At 42.7% G+C, this 21,239-nt stretch overlaps 2 protein-coding genes across 7 annotated transcripts in view; one reads left to right on the forward strand and one right to left on the reverse strand.

Moving 5' to 3' along the window:
- CORO1A (coronin 1A) overlaps nucleotides 1-21,239 on the reverse strand; it is a 193,414-nt gene that overhangs the window by 36,574 nt on the left and 135,601 nt on the right. The window lies entirely within an intron of this gene.
- Nucleotides 623-21,161, forward strand: LOC138645561 (sulfotransferase 1C2-like). 5 transcript variants are annotated; one of them, XM_069734964.1, is made up of 8 exons: nucleotides 623-718; nucleotides 5,644-5,805; nucleotides 5,953-6,078; nucleotides 12,713-12,810; nucleotides 17,530-17,656; nucleotides 17,910-18,004; nucleotides 20,633-20,813; nucleotides 20,896-21,161. In XM_069734964.1, the coding sequence occupies exons 2-8, from the start codon at nucleotides 5,673-5,675 to the stop codon at nucleotides 21,006-21,008; spliced, it is 873 nt and encodes a 290-aa protein (XP_069591065.1). In that variant the 5' UTR covers nucleotides 623-718; nucleotides 5,644-5,672; the 3' UTR covers nucleotides 21,009-21,161. The 5 variants fall into 5 exon arrangements, with proteins under 5 accessions (XP_069591065.1, XP_069591067.1, XP_069591066.1 ...); XM_069734966.1 differs by having other exon boundaries at nucleotides 663-718; nucleotides 5,657-5,805; XM_069734965.1 differs by having other exon boundaries at nucleotides 665-804.

Genomic DNA, 21,239 nt, shown 5'->3' on the forward strand with positions numbered 1-21,239 from the left:
TCATACAGTGTGTGGTGTGACTGTGGGGGAACTATGGGGACATTATACAGTGTGTGGTGTGACTGTGGGGGAACTATGGGGACATTATACAGTGTGTGGTGTGACTGTGGGGGAACTATGGGGACATTATACAGTGTGTGGTGTGACTGTGGGGGAACTATGGGGACATCATACAGTGTGTGATGTGACTGGGGGAACTATGGGGACATTATACAGTGTGTGGTGTGACTGGGGGAACTATGGGGACATCATACAGTGTGTGGTGTGACTGGGGGGAACTATGGGGACATCATACAGTGTGTGGTGTGACTGTGGGGGAACTATGGGGACCTCATACAGTGTGTCTGCTCTTCTGTGACTGTGACTTTGTGCCGTGATCCCATACACTGCACCAAATATTTTTTTTTTTTTCAGGCGAAAGCACTTTGGAATTTTACTGGGGCCCGATGATTTTTATGTAGCTCCCTGGTGATACGTCTGCTGAGCCATGTATCTAATCTTGTAAGGGATACATTTTGCTGTATCTAATTTTGACTACATACAAATTCTCTTTAATCCAGTTTAATCGGATTATTAGAGGACGCTGCAGCAGTCGGGATAAAAGGGTTAACAATGAGGTCACGTGGTCGCTCCAGCACTGTAGGTGCCTCCCCTGCTCTTCTGCTCAGTCAGTCCTCTCATTGATGAGTGCTGGGAGTGCGGCTGCTGCCATCCTCAGGTACGTGCAGGGTTAATGCTGGATGTGCCGTCCCGGACCGCAGAACCAAGTCCGACTATCAGAACACAGCCAGAACCCGAGGCCCGGTGAGAACTGTTCAGTTCTTCCTAGTGAAACTACAGCAGTCAGGGGAAAACTATGTGGAGGGGATTCCTATAAATCCTGGGCTGGTTCTGATGATCCGAACACACAAAGGGCGGGATCTACTAACTGAGCGACCGAGTTATTGTTACTATAAATTCAATGAATCTCTTTCATAAGTGTCCAGCTCAAAGGTCAGAACTGTCTCACCATGGATAGAGCCAGAAAGTAACGGCAGAGAACTCCGAACCGACAGTCATATTGTTTGTAGACTAGAAAAAGGAGATGGAACATTTCTGCTAACTCATATCGTCCACAACTAAAGATAATATTCTTATCTGTCCCAAAAAGCAACAGACACCACGTACTGATAATATTATCTGCCCCTACTGTATGTACAAGAATATAACTGCTATAATACTGCCCCTATGTACAAGAATATAACTACTATAATACTGCCCCTATGTACAAGAATATAACTACTATAATACTGCTCCTCTGTACAAGAATATAACTACTATAATACTGCCCCTATGTACAAGAATATAACTACTATAATACTGCCCCTATGTACAAGAATATAACTACTATAATACTGCCCCTATGTACAAGAATATAACTACTATAATACTGCCCCTATGTACAAGAATATAACTACTATAATACTGCTCCTCTGTACAAGAATATAACTACTATAATACTGCCCCTATGTACAAGAATATAACTACTATAATACTGCCCCTATGTACAAGAATATAACTACTATAATACTGCCCCTATGTACAAGAATATAACTACTATAATACTGCCCCTATGTGCAAGAATATAACTACTATAATACTGCCCCTATGTGCAAGAATATAACTACTATAATACTGCCCCTATGTGCAAGAATATAACTACTATAATACTGCCCCTATGTACAAGAATATAACTACTATAATACTGCCCCTATGTACAAGAATATAACTACTATAATACTGCCCCTATGTACAAGAATATACCTACTATAATACTGCCCCTATGTACAAGAATATAACTACTATAATACTGCTCCCTATGTACAAGAATATAACTACTATAATACTGCCCCTATGTACAAGAATATAACTACTATAATACTGCTCTCTATGTACTAGCTAGAATATAACTGTCATGATCCAGTCTGGAGTTTGTTTTCTGATTTCATCTCTCTGGACTGGTCATGCAGAGGTTAATCCCCTCGGCCTCATTTTGGAGCTGGCTTTTTCAGTCCTCTGCTGGCCTGCATCAGTGATAGTTCGGTCTTCCAGGATATAGAAGCTGACCCGTATACCCTGGTGATCCTTCTGCCTCTGACTTCCCGTATTTGTATTAGACCCGTTCGCTAGTGTTCGTCTGGTTCTTTCCCTACAGTGTATGACTCGGCCTGATCTCTGCACCCTGCCTCTTGTTTTCCGTCTCTGATATCACGTTCCCCAACTGGCTTTGACTCTCTGGCTTGTACCCCGACTTCGTCTTACATCTCACGTTTTGGATACCGCACTCCCGTTTGGCTCTGATTTCTGGCTGGTCTCTGACTACGTGCATTGTTGTTACTTCTGCTCCTGACAGGTTCTGACTCGACTCGTCTGACCACTCTTTCGTTACCTGTGACACCTGTGCAGCTGCTCAGTGTTGCTGCGCTGTGAGTGTGTGGTCTCTCTTCCCTCACCAGCTCCCCGTGGTAGAGGTTGCACTATACTGCACTACAGTCGCATCACATTATCACTGACCCCACATTTAAAGATGATTTTACATTTTTTTTTCTCTGGTCATGGATTCTCTTTGTAACTTGGCGGATCAAGTGTCCAGTTTGACACAAATGAGGGATTTTTCGGTTGAACATCAGACCCTCGTCACGTCTCATTCTCACTTAAGAAAAAAGCTGACGCAGACTGTTAAGACCGTGCAGGGAACCACCCTTCATGCTGTTAGTCGACCTGGTGATTCATTAGATGTTGTTTTGCACTCTCCCGAACCCTCGGTTAAGCTTCCTGACACCTTTTCTGGCGAAAAAGACTAATTTCGTACGTTCAGGGAGGGTTGTAAATTATTGTTTTCCCTTAGACCCCTATTGTCTGGGAATGAGACTCAGCGGGTAGGGATTATCTCCTTACTTAGGGAGGATCTCCAATCTTGGGCTTTCTCGCTGCCCCTACTGCCCCTGAACGGATGTCGGTAGATAGGTTCTTTGAGGCCCTAGGACTTATCTATGATGAACCGGACCATGTCAGGTTGGTAGAGGACCCTATTATGGGTCTGGTTCAGGGAAAGCGCTCAGCCGAGTGGTACAGCTCCGAGTTCCGTCGATGGTCCACTGAGGTGTCCTGGGATGACTCCACGCTGAGATGTCAGTTCAGGAGTGGACTGTCGGATTACCAGAAGGACGCTGTGGCTCTCCATCCACCTCCCAGCTCATTGGAGGAAGGTATGACTCAGGCTATCCGCATGGGTCGGAGGCTGTGGGAGAGAGGTGTTACACAGCGAGAGGTTCTGTTGCTCCCTGCTGGTCCTGTTGTTTTGCCTCCCTCTGAACCTATGGAGGTGGGGGCCACCAACCTCAAGGAGAGGAGACGGCGACGTGTAGGAAAGCTGTATTTTTGCTGCGGAGATCCCGGACATTGGAAAAAGGACTTCTTCTCCTGCCCACCGACTATCAAGCGGCTGAGTCTGGGTGATTGTCATGGAAGTCACCCAGACTCTCAGGTACCTATTTTTGCAGTTTCAAAAATTTTGTTGGAAGTGGAACTTTGTTGTGGGAGTGGCTCCCACTTCTGCCTTCGTGGATTGCAGGTCGTCCATGAACTTTATTTACTCTGATCTGGTGTCCAAGTGTAAGTTAGGGAAAGTTAGGCTGGAGACTCCTATTCATACTGTTGCCATTGACAAAACACCTCTGGCTAAGAATGTCTTCAAATTTGTTTCAGAGGAGTTTCTCCTTAAAGTGAGTTCCCTACTAGTGATGAGCGGGTGTACTCGTTGCTCGGGTTTTCCGAGCACGCTCGGGTGATCTCCGAGTATTTGTTAGTGTTCGGAGATTTCGTTTTTGTTGATTCAGCTGCTTGATTTACAGCTATTAGCCAGCCTGAGTACATGTGGGGGTTGCCTGGTTGCTAGGTAATCCCCACATGTAATCAAGCTGTCTAGTAGTCGCAAATCATCTAGCTGCGGCAAGGAAAATTAAATCTCCGAACACTAACAAATACTCGGAGGCCACCCGAACGTGCTCGGGAAAACCGGAGCAACGAGTATATTCGCTCATCACTATTCCCTACACCAGGAACGTATTTCATGTTTTGTTATGGACAATCTGCCTGTGGGACTGGTGTTGGGGTTCTCTGGTTACAATTACATAATCCTGTGATAAAGTGAGAATCTCGGGACTTGTTAAATGGGGTCCTAATTCTAGTAAAAATTGTCTCACTACTGTACTTGTGTCATCCGTCAGTCTGGAGGGTATTCCAGAGTATCTGAAGGACTTTGAGGATGTGTTCTCTGAAAAGGAGGCTGAGGTTCTACCACCACACCGCCCATTCGATTGTGCTGTTGATCTTGTTCCCGGTTCAAAAATTTCCCAAAGCCCGTCTGTACAACCTTTCCGGCCCTGAATGAGCCGCTATGAAGGAGTAGATCTCTGAAAGCCTCCGTAAAGGGCACATTCGACCATCTGTCTCTCCTGTGGCGGCGGGGTTCTTTTTTGTGAAGAAAAAGGATGGTGGTTTGCGCCCATGCCTTGATTTTCGAAAACCTGAATAAAATCACTATAAGAAACACTTATCCCCTCCCACCCGATTTGTACAATCAATTGTCGGGGGCCAGGTGGTTCTCTAAGTTGGACCTTAGGGGAACATACAATCTCATCCTTATGCGTGAGGGGGATGAGTGGAAAACTGCATTTCTCACCTCTGAGGGTTTGTTTGAGAATTTGGTTATGCCCTTTGGCCTGGCTAACGCGCCAGCAGTGTTCCAGGATTCTATGAATCATGTTTTCTCAGATTTTATTGGGTGTTTCATGGTAGTTTATTTGGATGACATCCTCATATATTCTTCTGGCAAACAGTCACATGGGCCAACTCCGTGCAGTTCTTCTGAGGCTTAGGGAGAACTCACTATTTGCTAAACCGGAGAAGTGTTCATTTTTTGCTCAAGAATTGTCCTTCCTTGGGGTCATTTTGTCTGCTGAGGGGTTTCGCATGGATCCTAGGAAGGTACAGGCTATTGTGGATTGGGTGCAACCCAGAGATCTGAAGGGTATTCAGCGTTTTCTGGGTTCCGCTAATTATTCTAGAAAATTCATAAAGGGGTTTTCTCAGGTGGTCAAACCCCTCACTGATTTAACTCGCAATGGGGCTGATCTCAAGAACTGGTCAGCTCCAGCTGTGACAGCGTATTCTTCCATGAAGAACTGTTTCATGACTGCCCCTGTATTGGTTCAACCTGATTTGCCTAAACCATTTATCGTAGAGGTGGAGGCCTCGGAGGTGGAAGTGGGGGCTGTGTTGTCTCAGGGGCCCACCACGTTGACTAACTTAAAACCCTGTGCCTTCTTTTCGAGAACATTTTCCTCTGCTGAGATGAATTATGATGTGGGTAACCGGGAGCTATTGGCCATTAAATTGGCGTTTGAAGAATGGAAGCATTTTTTGGAGGGGGCTGTCCATCGTATCACTGTCAATACTGATCACAAGAACCTGTCTTACAACGAGTCTGCCAAAGTTAATATAACTACTATAATACTGCTGCTACGTACTAGAATATAACTACTATAATACTGCCCCTATGTATAAGAGTATAACTACTATATTACCGCCACTCTTGTAAAGGTTCTCCACCTAGCTCCTAGGTTACAGACATGGTTGATCGCCCTCCAATAAAAGTGGTGAGTGGGATGCCCACCCTGGGACCCTTTGCAGAAAATTGGGAGAATGTTCAGTGCTTCCAGGCCAGAGACGGGGACCTGCTGATAGTTACCTACCCTAAATCAGGTGAGACCATTTTTTTCCAGGTATAATATAAAGTCCTAAGAGCATCATCCTGGGGTGTCACTGCTGATTATGTCCTAGTGATTTGCATATTAGCATATATATATATATGACTTATCTCCATGCTGAACACATGTTATCTCCTAATAGGTACCACGTGGATGAGTGAGATTTTGGATTTGATGCAACATAATGGAGATGTAACGAAAACCCAGCGTGGAGCGATCTATGAGCGGGTGCCTTTTCTGGAGTATGCCGTGCCCAACATGCCCACAGGTATCTGATGTCACAATTATGTGAGGAATAGGGACATGGGAGAGTCACCACTGAAGTCTCTTCAGGAGAGTAGATTCCTAGCAGTCACCCCGGTCCTCGGCGTATTGGAGGCAATATGGAAAGAAATGCCTCCAGCCAGGTGAGGGAAAACGTCACATTTATTAGTGATGCATTATAAAGGCCTATGTGACGCACACTGAGACATCGGGACACGAGAGCGGGTCAGGGAGCGTGCCCGCCGCTGCCCAAGGTGTTGCCGGTGAGTGCCGCTCCCGCGGAGAAGCGCGGCCGGGTAGGAGAAGAGGAAGGGATGTATTCGGCACATCGACTTGTAGCATAAAATCAAAAACCTTTTATTCAACATGTCAAGCCATGTTTAAAATGATTAAAAAAAACTGACGCGTTTTAGGTGCGATAATAGCGCCCTTAGTCATAGGATACAGAAAAAGGCACATACTTATATATAGAAGAAAGACCAATCACAATACAGCAGCACATGTTGGCATATACTTATATAGAAGAAAGACCAATTACAATACAGCAGCACATGATGGCATATACTTATATAGAAGAAAGACCAATCAATACAGCAGCACATGATGGCATATACTTATATAGAAGAAAGACCAATCACATTACAGCAGCACATGATGGCATATACTTATATAGAAGAAAGACCAATCACAATACAGCAGCACATGATGGCATATACTTATATAGAAGAAAGACCAATCAATACAGCAGCACATGATGGCATATACGTATATAGAAGAAAGACCAATCACAATACAGCAGCACATGATGGCATATACTTATATAGAAGAAAGACCAATCACATTACAGCAGCACATGATGGCATATACGTATATAGAAGAAAGACCAATCACAATACAGCAGCACATGATGGTATATACTTATATAGAAGAAAGACCAATCACAATACAGCAGCACATGATGGCATATACTTATATAGAAGAAAGACCAATGACAATACAGCAGCACATGATGGCATATACTTATATAGAAGAAAGACCAATCACAATACAGCAGCACATGATGGCATATACTTATATAGAAGAAAGACCAATCACAATACAGCAGCAAATGATGGTATATACTTATATAGAAGAAAGACCAATCACAATACAGCAGCACATGATGGCATATACTTATATAGAAGAAAGACCAATCACAATACAGCAGCACATGATGGTATATACGTATATAGAAGAAAGACCAATCACAATACAGCAGCACATGATAGCATATACTTATATAGAAGAAAGACCAATCACAATACAGCAGCACATGATGGCATATACTTATATAGAAGAAAGACCAATCAATACAGCAGCACATGATGGCATATACTTATATAGAAGAAAGACCAATCACAATACAGCAGCACATGATGGCATATACTTATATAGAAGAAAGACCAATCAATACAGCAGCACATGATGGCATATACTTATATAGAAGAAAGACCAATCACAATACAGCAGCACATGATGGCATATACTTATATAGAAGAAAGACCAATCACAATACAGCAGCACATGATGGCATATACTTATATAGAAGAAAGACCAATCAATACAGCAGCACATGATGGCATATACGTATATAGAAGAAAGACCAATCACAATACAGCAGCACATGATGGTATATACTTATATAGAAGAAAGACCAATCACAATACAGCAGCACATGATGGCATATACTTATATAGAAGAAAGACCAATCACAATACAGCAGCACATGATGGCATATACTTATATAGAAGAAAGACCAATCACAATACAGCAGCACATGATTGCATTTGTATACACAATGCGTGTGCCGCACTGACATCATGGACAACAGAAATGGCGTAATTAATATAAAGCAAAAAAATAACAGAAATGCCGATCAATAAATGTAAAATAAATCATTTCTGAAGCTCATCCCATTGGGATGCTCAGTGTTTAATTTCAGAATCCAGACTGCTTCCCTCATAGTGAGGTGTCTCCGGATATCACCGCCACGGAGAGGATTTGTAAACCGTTCAACGCCGTAAAATCTGAAACATCGCCCTTATGGCGGCGAACAAAATGTTGTGAAGCACCTGAATAAGAGGCATTGGTATTGTTGATGTTGGAGACATGTTGCACTATTATTAATTTACGTATAGCGCAACCAATGTATTCCAGTTGTCATTTCTGGCAGCAGATGCAGAAAACCTCATACCGAGTGTCACCGTTAATAAAAGGTTTGATCTCTTGGAAATTACCAGAGACCAATTGGATAGATTTCGTTTTGTGTAAGCGTATGCGCAGACATTGCATCTGCTGCCGGAATGTTTGTGAACCCCTGTGACCGTCAGCCATGAAGTCGTGTGATAGTCACCCAGGGGGAGACCCCTCCGGACCACCTACCTGCCGCCCTCATTAATAAGATTGTGCAAGGAATCATCCTGATTTATAACAGGTAAGAATTTTTTTTATTATAGATTTAATTTCGTTGAATTGGAGACTATGCGGCTTGGTAAAGGTCACAATTGAATTAGTATTGTGGGAAGGGGGAGACTGAAGCATTATGAGAAATTAAAGATCTGGGTCCCGTCTCACGGATTTGAAATCAAACATTGACAAACTAAATATTGATCTTATTGACATTATCAAACGTTGATCAAAGTAAATATTGAACTTATTGAGATGTCAATAAATTTGCTAGATTACTTAGATTACAATAACGCTCCAGAATTCAACAATTTGTCCAAAAAAGATCCAAAAAGATGTCAATAAGTTTACTAGATTACTTACATTACATGTGTCCAAAAAGATCCAAAAAGATGTCAATAAGTTTACTAGATTACTTACATTACATTTGTCCAAAAAGATCCAAAAAGATGTCAATAAGTTTACTAGATTACTTACATTACATTTGTCCAAAAAGATCCAAAAAGATGTCAATAAGTGTACTAGATTACTTACATTACAACAACGCTCCAGAATTCAACAACTTGTGCAAAAAGATCACGGACAAAATTAAAGCCCTTGAGGATAATATTGTAAAAATAAAGAAATCCCAAATTATCCAGAGACACTATGAACTATAAAAATGATAGTGTACGCATGGAGCAAAACCCCAGTACACGACCATCATATTAAATCCATTTTGAAGAATCATTCTTCTAAATTTCAATCGGACCGTTAAATACAGTAGATGGGTTCATCTTTCCTCCTCTGATTATAACAGCACCGATTGTGACACGGACAATTCACAATCAAGTCTTTTTCCGACTGCAGATCAAAGACGCAATCCAACGATGTCAGTATGAAAAAACGCAGGAGAGATGTAGGAGAGGGGGCAGGAAGCGCACCATGGAGACAATGTGGAACAAGAGGAAACCATTCTGAAACATTCCCCGTCATCGTCCAGTGTGGAGATTCTAACTCCTACAATTTAGTCTCAAGCACAAATTGACATTCTTAATAAAGGTCTTAATTTTGTTCCCAGTAGGAAATTCGACCTAAAGATGTCAATAAGTTTACTAGATTACTTACAGTGAAAATACTTGGACAATCAAGAAACAGTCCTCCTACCTGTACAATCCATTTCTACCATAATGCCATTTTGACCCGATATGTAACGCAAACCTCACACAGGACAGTGACATTAATATTACACCACAAGACTCCTCGTATTATCCGATACAATCCAGAGCTCCGTCCTTGGATCTTTTCCAATCTTTGGTTGAAAGACATTTACGTTTACTGCATGAACGTCCCAGTGGTTCTCAATATTATAAAAATGCAACTAATTTGGAATATAAGGCCATTAGTGAAATAATAAGTAATCCTAACCTCATTGTAAGACAGTCTGACAAGGGGGCTGCACTGTGGTGCTTGACACCGCATTCTATGTTATGTCCGTACATACTATTTTAGATGATGGATCCACCTACAAACCCGTCTACAGATCCCACCCTGTCATACAAGCTCATCTTGTCCAGCATTCTCGATGAAGGTGTCAGTTTGGGTTTATTCAATAATGAGATTCGTACGTGGCTCCTTCTTGATCATCTTATTGTCCCCACCTTCCATGGTCTTCCGCGGGTACACAAATGCACCTTCGCCCTATAACTTCCAGCATTGGATCTCTCAACGAAAACTTAAATCTATGGGTTAATGAACACCTTCAGCCCCTGGTGACCAGAATTCTGGGTGATCTGAAAGATACTTCTTCCGTTTTGCATGTTTTTTGATAACGTCCATTGGGAAGAACGTTTCAAATTTATTACTTGTGATGTTGTCAATTTATATTCTACTATACCTCATGATTTGGCTATTCAAGCTATTTTCTCTTATTTAAACAAATCTAAATTTGATCAATTGCAAAGAATAATTACTATTTTAAAACCCCTTTCATATCTTCTACTTCATCATTTTTTAAAATGTTTGATTCTCAATTTTTTTTTTTACAGACACTTGGTGCCCCGATGGGCTCAAGATTCTCCCCATCCCTTGCCGTTCTCTATATGGCATGGTGGGAAGAATTGTTCATTTTAACCGATTCTAACCCCTTCTATGATTCCATTTTTTTGGTTCGGGAGATACGTGGACGATTTATTGCTTGTATGGCAGGGTGAATCCATGAATGTGGAGAATTTTCTAATTCTAATGATCTGAATTTAAGGTTCACCATAAGTGCCTGTGACATCCAAATTCCGATTTTGGACATATAGTTATCAGGTAACCCTGTTACACATTGTGTGACTTCTTCCCTATATAGTAAGGATGTTTCTGGTAATACTAGTTTATTATCTTCTTCACATCCACGTCATACGATAAAAGCCATACCCTATTGTGAATTCAATCGCACAAGACGCAATTGATCTATGAATCCTTTCTTTCTGAAAGTAAAACTATTAAAAAGTGATTAAGTGATGGGGTTATAAAGAACATGATGTAAAATGTGCTTCTAATAAAGTATCTAATAGACCCAGATCTTTAATTTCTCATAATGCTTCTGTCTCCCCCCTTCTCACAATACTAATTCAATTTTTGACCTTTACCAAGTCGCACAGTCTCCAATTCAACGAAATAAAATCTATAATAAAAAACTACTAACCTGTTATAAATCAGGATGATACATTGCACAATATTATTAATCAGGGCTGCAGGTAGGTGGTCCGGAGGGGGCGACTCTATATCTCCTAGCTTGATTACACAGCCGCATCACACAACTTCATGGCTGACACTCACAGGGTTTCACCCTAACCCTTCACAACATTTTGTTCGCCGCCATGAGGACGATGTTTCAGATTTTACGGCGTTGAACGGTTTACTAATCCTATCCGTGGAGGTGATAACCGGAGACACCTCACTATGAGGGAAGCAGTCTGGATTCTGAAATTAAACACTAAACATCCCAATGGGATGAGCTTCAGAAATGACCTGAAACGCGTCAGGTTTATTTTTAATCATTTTAAACATGGCTTGACATTTTGAATAAAGTTTTTGGATTTTATGCTACAAGTCGATGTGCCGAATTCATCCCTTCCTCTTTTCCTACTTGGATGTCTCATTACAGTGGAAGTTTGGGAGGAAAAAATAATTTTTGGTGACACTAATCCTTTCAAAAATTCTATAGAATTTTACAGTCGATACATCGACGATCTGATCAACATTAGGCAAAACACAGCGGAGGAGGCCAACACATTTGTCAGACACCTCAATAATAATAAGTTCACTTATTTTGTGTCTAATTAGAAAATTAATTATTTGGATGTAACACTAGTTGGCCATTTACCAACACAATCCATTCTTATTTACCCTTGCAGAAAACTAACAGATACTAATTCCATTTTGGTTGGTACAATGTAGGTTGTACCATCGGCCCCTTAAAAACCCGCTTTAGAAGACGCCTATCTGATGTAGTTTGACCTCACATAACATCACTGCGGTTTCTAGGTACTGCAAGTAAGCACATGGAGGCTATAATACGCGCTCGCTTACAATCACAGGAATAGAGAAGGTTTTCCCGCCAACCAAAAATTCTAAACCACGAGTCACATTGGATTTTTAAGTTGCAGACGAGATCACGGCAAGGACTGAATGTACATCAGGATCTCATATTCCAAGATAATTAACTTTTGTATTTCTCTTCAGAAATTCTCCCTTTACTATTATTTTATCCTTACTTGTTGTGTATGTCAATTGTTATTTGTTCATGGAAACACCGGGATCGAAAGCCTCGCTTCCCCTTAATTAGTGAAAACACCTGTTAAAGTTTGGCAATGTATTTAAATCCTGTGGTTCCTCTTTCTAACACAGACCATGACTAAGACCCCACAGTCGAAACGCGTTGGTCGTTAATCCCTCCTGATGTCTCCATGTGCTTCCCATATGCCTTTTTAATGCGTTACTAATAAGTGTGAAGCTTTTCTCACCTCACTGGAGAAAGTTCTTTCCATGTTTATGTCACAATGATTGGTTATCTTCTCTACAAATGACCAGGTTACACCAAGTCAGAAGCTCCAGTGGTGAACTGGATGAACCATTGGCTATGTATCTTCCAGGAGTTCATTTCTTTGATTGTCCGAGACGTTCTTTTATTATACAAGCCCAACTTGTTACCTTTCCCTCAGGAACGGAGATCTTGAATGTAATGGAGTCTCCGCGCATCATCAAAACTCATTTACCCGTGCACCTCCTGCCAAGAAGCTTCTGGGAAAAGAACTGCAAGGTACTGGAAGTGTGACGTGAGCTCCTTGGAGCTCGTAGACCATAACCCTGCATCTTCCTCATCAGTCTGGAGTGACATGGAGCTTTGATTTCCTTATTCTCTTGGCATCTACTTAGGTCTTCCTTTCACGTTCTCCGTGGCCAATTTCTCTTCCTGTAAATCTTGGTCTTTGCCTCCATGGAAGGCCTGTTTATTCCTCTTATTTTATATGTGACCTATCTTTGCCTACATATTTTTTTCTACATAAAAGGTCTATCATACTGCTCCAACCATGTCCATCATTTGTGTTGTTTTGTGATCTCACTTCCTGTAGGATTGACCCATTTCTTTTCCAATGACTGTGCCAACTGGCGAGCCAAGTCCATTTCTTTCTTAAACTAAGTTGGCCATTTTTTTTTTGTCAAGCCTTCTCTCTCTCTTGTAACGTACCCAGGTCTATTTGCAGCAGAGACTTACTATCCTATTGCTATAGAACAAGTTGCGCTTTCACTCTTGCCCCAAGTCGCCCATACACCTTCGATAGTCAGATTAATGATTTTTTTTTTTTTTTTTGACGAAGAGTTCTTTTTCCCGACATACATTCTTGGCCTCATTGGGAAGGGATGCAGATCTATAAAACAGTTTGACAAGAAAAAATACCCTTTTAAAAATTAGGTTTTAATAATTCATTAAAAAATGTATGTTCAAAATTAGCCGAAATTGTTCCAGAAAGTGAAATATTTATCCCAGAAAATTATTGCAATTACACATGTTTTGTTATACACATTTTTATTTGCTTTGTGTGTTTTGGAACAACGCAAAAAAAAAGAAGAAAAAGGCAAATTGGACATAATTTCACACACACAACCCCAAAAATGGGCCGGACAAAATTGTTGGCACCCTCAACTTTAATATTTGGTTGCACCCTTTTTGGAATAAATAACTGCAATCAATCGCTTCCTATAACCACCAACAAGCTCCTTACTCCTCTCTGCTAGAATTTTGGATGACTCTTCTTACAAACTGCTCGCGGTCTCTCATATGTGAAGGCGCCTTCCCCCATAAACAATTTTAAAGGGAACCTGTCACCCCGAAAATCGCGGGTGAGGTAAGCCCACCGGCATCAGGGGCTTATCTACAGAATTCTGTAATGCTGTAGATAAGCCCCCGATGTTACCTGAAAAAGGAGAAAAAGACGTTATATTATACTTACCCAGGGGCGGTCCCGCTGCTGGTCAGGTCAGATGGGCGTCTCCGGTCCGCTGCGGCGCCTCCCATCTTCTTTCCATGACGTCCTCTTCTGATCTTCAGCCACGGCTCCGGCGCAGGCGTACTTTGCTCTGCCCTCTTGAGGGCAGAGGATAGTACTGCAGTGCGCAGGCGCCGGAAAGGTCAGAGGCCCGGCGCCTGCGCACTGCAATACTTTGTCTGCCCTCAACAGGGCAGAGCAAAGTACGCCTGCGCCGGAGCCGTGGCTGAAGATCAGAAGAGGACGTCATGGAAAGAAGATAGGAGGCGCCGCAGCGGACCAGAGACGCCCATCCGACCTGACCAGCAGCGGGACCGCCCCTGGGTGAGTATAATATAATGTCTTTTTCTCCTTTTTCAGGTAGCATCGGGGGCTTATCTACAGCATTACAGAATGCATTACAGAATGCTGCAGATAAGCCCCTGATGCCGGTGGGATTACCTCACCCGCGATTTTTGGGGTGACAGGTGCCCTTTAAGATCTCTCTACAGGTGATCAATGAGATTTAGATCCAGACTAATTGCTGCTACTTCCATCCATTTCTGGGGGCTTCTTGAAGTATATGATTGGTCATTGTCCTGACGGAAGACTCATTACTTAGGACATAAACCCAGCTTTCTCACACTGAGCACTACATTGCCACACAGAATCCCTTGCTAATCTTCAGATTTCATGATGCATTGAACACACCCAGTGCCAGAGGCAGCAAAACAACCCCAAAGCATCTTTGAACCTCCAACATATTTGACAGTAGGTACTGTGTTTTCTTGTTTGTAGGCCTCAATCCATTTTCGGTACACAGTAGAATGATGTACTTTACCAAAAAACTTTCTTTGTCTCATCTCTCCACCAGACACTTTCCCACAAGGATTTTGGCTTAATCACGTACATTTTGGCAAACTGCAGTCTAGCTTTCTAATGTCTCTGTATCAGCAGTGTGGTCCTCCAGGGGTCTCCTGCCATAGCGTTTCATTTTATTCAAATGTCAGTGGGTAGTTTGTGGTGACACTGATGCCCCCTGAGCCTGCAGGACAGCTGTAATTTATTTGGAACTTGATTGCAGACGCTTATCACCATCTCTACTATTCTGCGTTGCAACCTTTCATCAATTTTTGTCTGCCTTCCACGTCCAGGGAGATTAGTTACAGTGCCATGGGTTGTAAACTTCTTGATTAATGTTGCACCTCACGGACAAAGGAACATTAAGATCTCTAGAGATGGGCTCGCAACACTGAGATTGCAAGTCCTCAGATAGTTCTCTTCTCCTCTTTCTGTTCTCCATGCTTAGTGCAGCACACACAGACACACAATGCAAAGATTGAGTCAACTTCTGTGCTTTTTATTTGGCTTCAGGTGTGACTTTCATATTGCCCAGACCAGTTACTTGCCACAGGTTGAGTTTGAACGAGCATCATATGCTTGAAACAAAGTTGTTTACCCACAAATTTGGAAAGGTGCCAACAGCTTTATCCTGCCCCTTTTTGGGGTTTTGTGTGAAATTGTCGAATTTGCCATTTGTTCCTCAGTTTTGTTTTGTTTTTATTGCTCCAATACATACAAAGGAAGTAAACATGTGTATAACAAAACGTGTGCAATTGCAATCATTTTCTGGTAGAAATACTTTAATTTTCTGGAATAATTTCACGGGTGCCATCACTTTTGGTCATGACTTTACATGCTATATTGGGTCTATCCTATCGCAAATCTTGGCCATACTCTATTGCTAAAAAGTCCTTCTGTAGGTTTTTTCATACCGTGAGAAAAACGCACATGGTGCTAGCGGGGATCTCCCCGAGGTCACGTCAATTCAGGCTAGCAGGGAATGCAGGGAATGCAGGGATGACGTCACTGAGGCTGCGCTCGCAGCAGTTCAGTCACCTGTGGTTCTCAGCCTGGATGGTCGCATCTTGGCACCGTTCAGGTTGAAAACTGTTTATCCCCCAGACATGGATTACAGCGTGAGACAGAGCGACGGACAGGTGAGGGATATTGTTTTTTTTGTTTTTTGTTTTAATTTTATTTTTTACAGGAGATGAGGTCTTTGGTGGAATAGGCGTTAGGTGAGTATAAATGTTTGTCATATTTAAATAAAAAAGTAAAAATGCTTTTGTTTTATTTCAAATAAAATACTTTATACTTGCTGTGTCTTTATTTACCATACAACTATTGAATTAGTAATGGATAGGTGTCTTATAGACGCCTCTCCATTACTAAGCCGTGGGCTTGATGACACCAGACAATACAAAGGTGACATCAACCCCACAAATATGAACCCAGATTACCATTGCTACAGGGCAAGTGGGAAGAGCCGGGCAAAGCACCAGAATTGGCACCTCAAATAGATTTACCTTTTCTGGGTGGCTGCGGGCTGCTATTTTTAGGCTGGGTGGGGGCAATATCCATGGCCCCTTACCAGCCTGAGAATACCAGCCCCCAGATTTCTGCTTTAGCAAGGCTGGTTGTCAAAAATGGGAGAACTTCGCCATTAAAAAAAAAAATTTAAACAATTAAAAAATACAACGTACCGGAGCCACTGGCACACGTAGACACAGTGAAATCAATGCATCTGTGCAGGTGTCATTGATTTTCTGCGGACCGTGTCTCCGTGTGCCAAACACGGAGACATGTCAGTGTTTGTGGGAGCGCACGGATTACACGGACCCATTAAAGTCAATGGGTCTGTGTAAAACACGTACCGCACACGGACGTTGATGACACCAGACAATACAAAGGTGACATCAACCCCACAAATATGAACCCAGATTACCATTGCTACAGGGCAAGTGGGAAGAGCCGGGCAAAGCACCAGAATTGCTCTATTGCACTATATGCACTATTCTTGACAAGCAGCCTTGCTGAAGCTGACAGCTGAAGGTTGCAGCCCCCAACTGTGAGTTTTGCCTGGCTGGTTATCAAGAATACAGGGTAACCCACGCCATTTTTTTTAAAATTATTTATTTACAGAGCAGGAGCTGGCTAATGAATACTTCCATCATCCGCTCCTGCTCTGGCTGTTATTAGCGGCAGCAGGCGTCTGATGATGGCACCAGTAGTCCCATCAGCTGACACCAGTGACTGGAGGTAAACTTTATACCTCCAATCACAGCTCAGCTCTCACACTGTCTTTTTTTTAGAGCGTGGGAACTGCGGCTCCCTGACCGGCGGGGATGATTCCACTGCCGATCAGAAGCAGTGTTTGCCAAGCTGTCATGCACATGAGACTGTGACAAACGCCCGGTGTTCGGGCAGCCGAACCTGAACAGTAACACGGACTTCCTGGTGAAGTCAGTGTTCGGTGTCTGTGCCCGAACAGTAGGTGTTCGGTATGCGCGCCGAACTTTACTGTTCAGGTTTACCCATCTCTATCAAGGACCATAATTTTTTCTTTACGACTTGCGGCTGAGCCGATCCACACCTACAATTACTTTGTTTTCCTCTTTGCCGTTTCACTGTAGAGAATTTCAGTAACTTTTTGACCTCTTCTTCTGTAGATCATTTACATGGCTCGGAATCCTAAAGACGTATTGGTGTCATATTATCATTTCTATCGTATGGCCACTGTGCACCCAGATCCGGGTACTTTTGAAGAATACCTACACACGTTCATGGAAGGGAAAGGTAGATATAGTTTACCCACCCAAGGTGTGACACGCTGGTAACATAAGGGGTTAAATCCTATAATGGAACCTGGACTGTAACCTTCTTGGATGCAGATAAATATAATATTGAGTTACTCGGACCAGTTACTATACTGGTAGTCTGCAGCTATTCTGAAACTACGACTCTCAACATGCACTGAAAACCTTCCTCTGCTTTTGATTGTTCACACTTTGACCTAATTATTTATTATCCTTCTCCTTTTTCCCTGTAGTTGGCTTTGGGCCATGGAGTGATCACGTGAAGGGTTGGTGGAAGATCAGACATCAGAAAGACATCCTCTACCTCTTCTATGAGGACATGTTAGAGGTGGAAGATATCGTTATCAATTCCAGTAATCCTTAATAGCATGTTATAGACCCGGTGTAGATTAGCTGAATGGACACGGCCATATGTGGGGAAAAAAGTATGTTTGGGTTGTATTAGACGGGCAGAATGAACCTTATTAGGGTGAGCAAAGAGGGCGGCGGTACGGCTATAGTCACCATGTACATGCAGATGCAGAGCAATCGCTGAGCCACTCGCGCTTCATAGAAACACATTGGTTCTGTTGGCTGCTCCTCTATTTCTGTCTCCTCTTATTTGGGTTTCTCTATTTTGTGGACTCTCCTCTATTTGTTGTACTTCCTCTATTTTTGGCTCTTCCTTTCTTTGTGGCTCCTTTTTTACGTGACTATTTAATTTGTGGCTTTTCTGCGTTTCCTTTACTATCTTTTTTTTCTCCACCACTTCTGTGGCTCCTCTTCTCACTTTTTCTCTACCATTATTTGTGCCCCCTTCTTTCCCTGTGGCTTCTCTTTTCTTTTTCTCCTACACTATTTGTGGCTTGTCTCAGTGGCTTCTCTTCTGGCTTTTTATCCACCACTAGTTTTGGTTCCTCCTTTCTTTGTGGCTCCTCATCTCCTTTTCACCATTTATGGATCCTCCTATCTCTGTGGCTCCTCTTCTCGCTTTTTCACTACCACTATTTGTGGCTCCTTTTCTCGCTTTTTGTCCACCACTATTTGTGGCTTTTGCTCATTGTGGCTCTTCTTTCTATCCACCGCTATTTGTGACTCCTTCTTTCTCTGTGGATTCTCTTCTGTGTTTTTCCTCCGCTCTTTGTGGTTCTGCCTTTCTTTGTCTCTCCTCTTTATGTGGCTTTTCTATCTGTGTCTCCCATACTCTCCCTTTCTCTTTCTCTATTTGTGGCTCGTATCTTTTTGTCTCCATTACTTATTGTGGCTCCTCCTTACTGTGGCTCAACTTCTCCCTTTTGCTCCACTACTATGTCATAATTCCACCAGGTAGTCGATCACTGCACAGCACATTGGGATGGAAATGGGGAGAGAAAGGCCCTACTGATAGGGAATGAGGGATGGTCACCTCCTGTTCAAACCTGAGCCTGACCCTGCACTCCCCTAACGCCCCAAGTGGGTCCTTCCCACCACCACCATCTGGAACCTCGTCCCACGCTGTCACCTAGCACTGCCCTGGCTAGTGCACTGGCAGGCAAGGGCGTTAGCCTCACCACTGCAGATGGAACAATACAGGGGAGTGACAAACACGAGGTAGACGAGGAAAAAAACACTAAACTTAGCTTAATAGCCTTCTCTGCTGCAATGCACTGCACAGCAGAGGAAAGGCACCCAGACCATGAACTCCGCGAAACTAGCTGATTCACCACTACATCCAGCAAGCTTCTTACTCTAGGCTTGGTCTACATAGATTGCTCTATCACCGACAGTCAGCTGATGCATCAGGTGACTATTTAAAGGATGGTGGGAGTGGTCACCACCCACATCAGCTGACCTAGCAACTCTGCAGTTGCAGCAAGGGAAACTGACATTAACCTCTGCTGGCCTGAAGGGAAAAAGCTACATTTAAATCATAGTGGAACCAGAGCTGCTACAAATCCAAAAATTAATTGACACTATTTGTCGCTAATCCTTTTTCCTTTTCTCCACCATTTGTGGCTCTTCCTGTTTCTGTGACTCCTCTTTTACTCCACCACTATTTGTGGCTCCTCCTCTCTCTGTGGCCCCTCCTCTCTTTTTATTCTCCACCACTACTATAGTATGTTACTATGTTACAATACCCAGATAGATTAGCGAAATTAGGATTATTTAGTCTAGAAAAAAGACGACTGAGGGGCGATCTAATAACCATGTATAAGTATATAAGGGGACAATACAAATATCTCGCTGAGGATCTGTTTATACCAAGGAAGGTGACGGGCACAAGGGGGCATTCTTTGCATCTGGAGGAGAGAAGGTTTTTCCACCAACATAGAAGAGGATTCTTTACTGTTAGGGCAGTGAGAATCTGGAATTGCTTGCCTGAGGAGGTGGTGATGGCGAACTCAGTCGAGGGGTTCAAGAGAGGCCTGGATGTCTTCCTGGAGCAGAACAATATTGTATCATACAATTATTAGGTTCTGTAGAAGGACGTAGATCTGGGTATTTATTATGATGGAATATAGGCTGAACTGGATGGACAAATGTCTTTTTTCGGCCTTACTAACTATGTTACTATGTTACTATGTTACTATTTGTGGCTCCTCCTCTCTCTGTGGCCCCTCCTCTCTTTTTATTCTCCACCACTATTTGTGGCTCCTCCTCTCTCTGTGGCTCCTCCTCTCTTTTTATTCTCCACCACTATTTGTGGCTCCTCCTCTCTCTGTGGCTCCTCTTCTCTTTTTCTCCACCACTATTTGTGGCTCCTCTTCTCTTTTTCTCCACCACTATTTGTGGCACCTCCACTCTCTGTGGCTCCTTTAAAATTTCAGACTGAATTCCGTTGCATGGATATTCATTTACCCATGCATGTGAACGGTGCACGTGTACAATCCACAACCAGCTCTGTCCAACACAGCGGCAGTGTGGCCATAAAGATAAGGACGGGATTAGACAAGGAGCTGGGAAAACTTTCTAAACTCTTACCATCTATTTGGTGCAGGACCAAGACCGTGAGATAAGGAAGGTGATGAAGTTCATAGGGAAGAATCTTCCCGAAGATGTCCTGGAAAAGATCAATCAACGCACCACCTTCAAGGCCATGAAAGATAACGACATGACCAACTACAGCTCCATCCCTTCCTTCGTCATGGACCACAACATATCTCCCTTCATGAGGAAAGGTACCAGGTGCTTCTGGGGATATTCCGTACTGATGCTAGTTGGTATTTATAGTTGTCCAATCCTGTATTTCTGCCTTTTTAGGGATTTGCGGAGACTGGAAGAACCATCTCACGGTGGCTCAAAATGAATTATTTGATGAGTATTATAAAAGGGAAATGGCCGATACCGACCTGACCTTCCACTTCGAGGACTGAGACTGCGACCTGCAAAGCCCTTCTCCTTATCCCAATCTTTATCATTGCACATAAAGATATTTTATAGGCTGTAGTCACGAACAGTAATGACGCTGCCATTATCAGCTTCTTGTTTGTACTTTACATCCAGTGAAAATAAAAGACATTCTGTTACTTGCCGGTGTTACATGATTCATAGTCATAAAGTAATACTAGGAATCTGCAATATGTATTCTCCGGGAGAAGAGAACG

This window comes from Ranitomeya imitator, chromosome 7 (assembly GCF_032444005.1).
Source record: "Ranitomeya imitator isolate aRanImi1 chromosome 7, aRanImi1.pri, whole genome shotgun sequence".
Classification (NCBI taxonomy): domain Eukaryota; kingdom Metazoa; phylum Chordata; class Amphibia; order Anura; family Dendrobatidae; genus Ranitomeya; species Ranitomeya imitator.

Bases quoted from the DNA above. Each gene is read 5' to 3' on its own strand.
- LOC138645561 (XM_069734964.1), top strand. From the start codon at position 5,673: ATGGTTGATCGCCCTCCAATAAAAGTGGTGAGTGGGATGCCCACCCTG. The intron at 6,079-12,712 runs GTATCTGATGTC...CCTTTCCCTCAG, and splicing joins CGTGCCCAACATGCCCACAG to GAACGGAGATCTTGAATGTA. The intron at 20,814-20,895 runs GTACCAGGTGCT...CTGCCTTTTTAG, and splicing joins ATCTCCCTTCATGAGGAAAG to GGATTTGCGGAGACTGGAAG.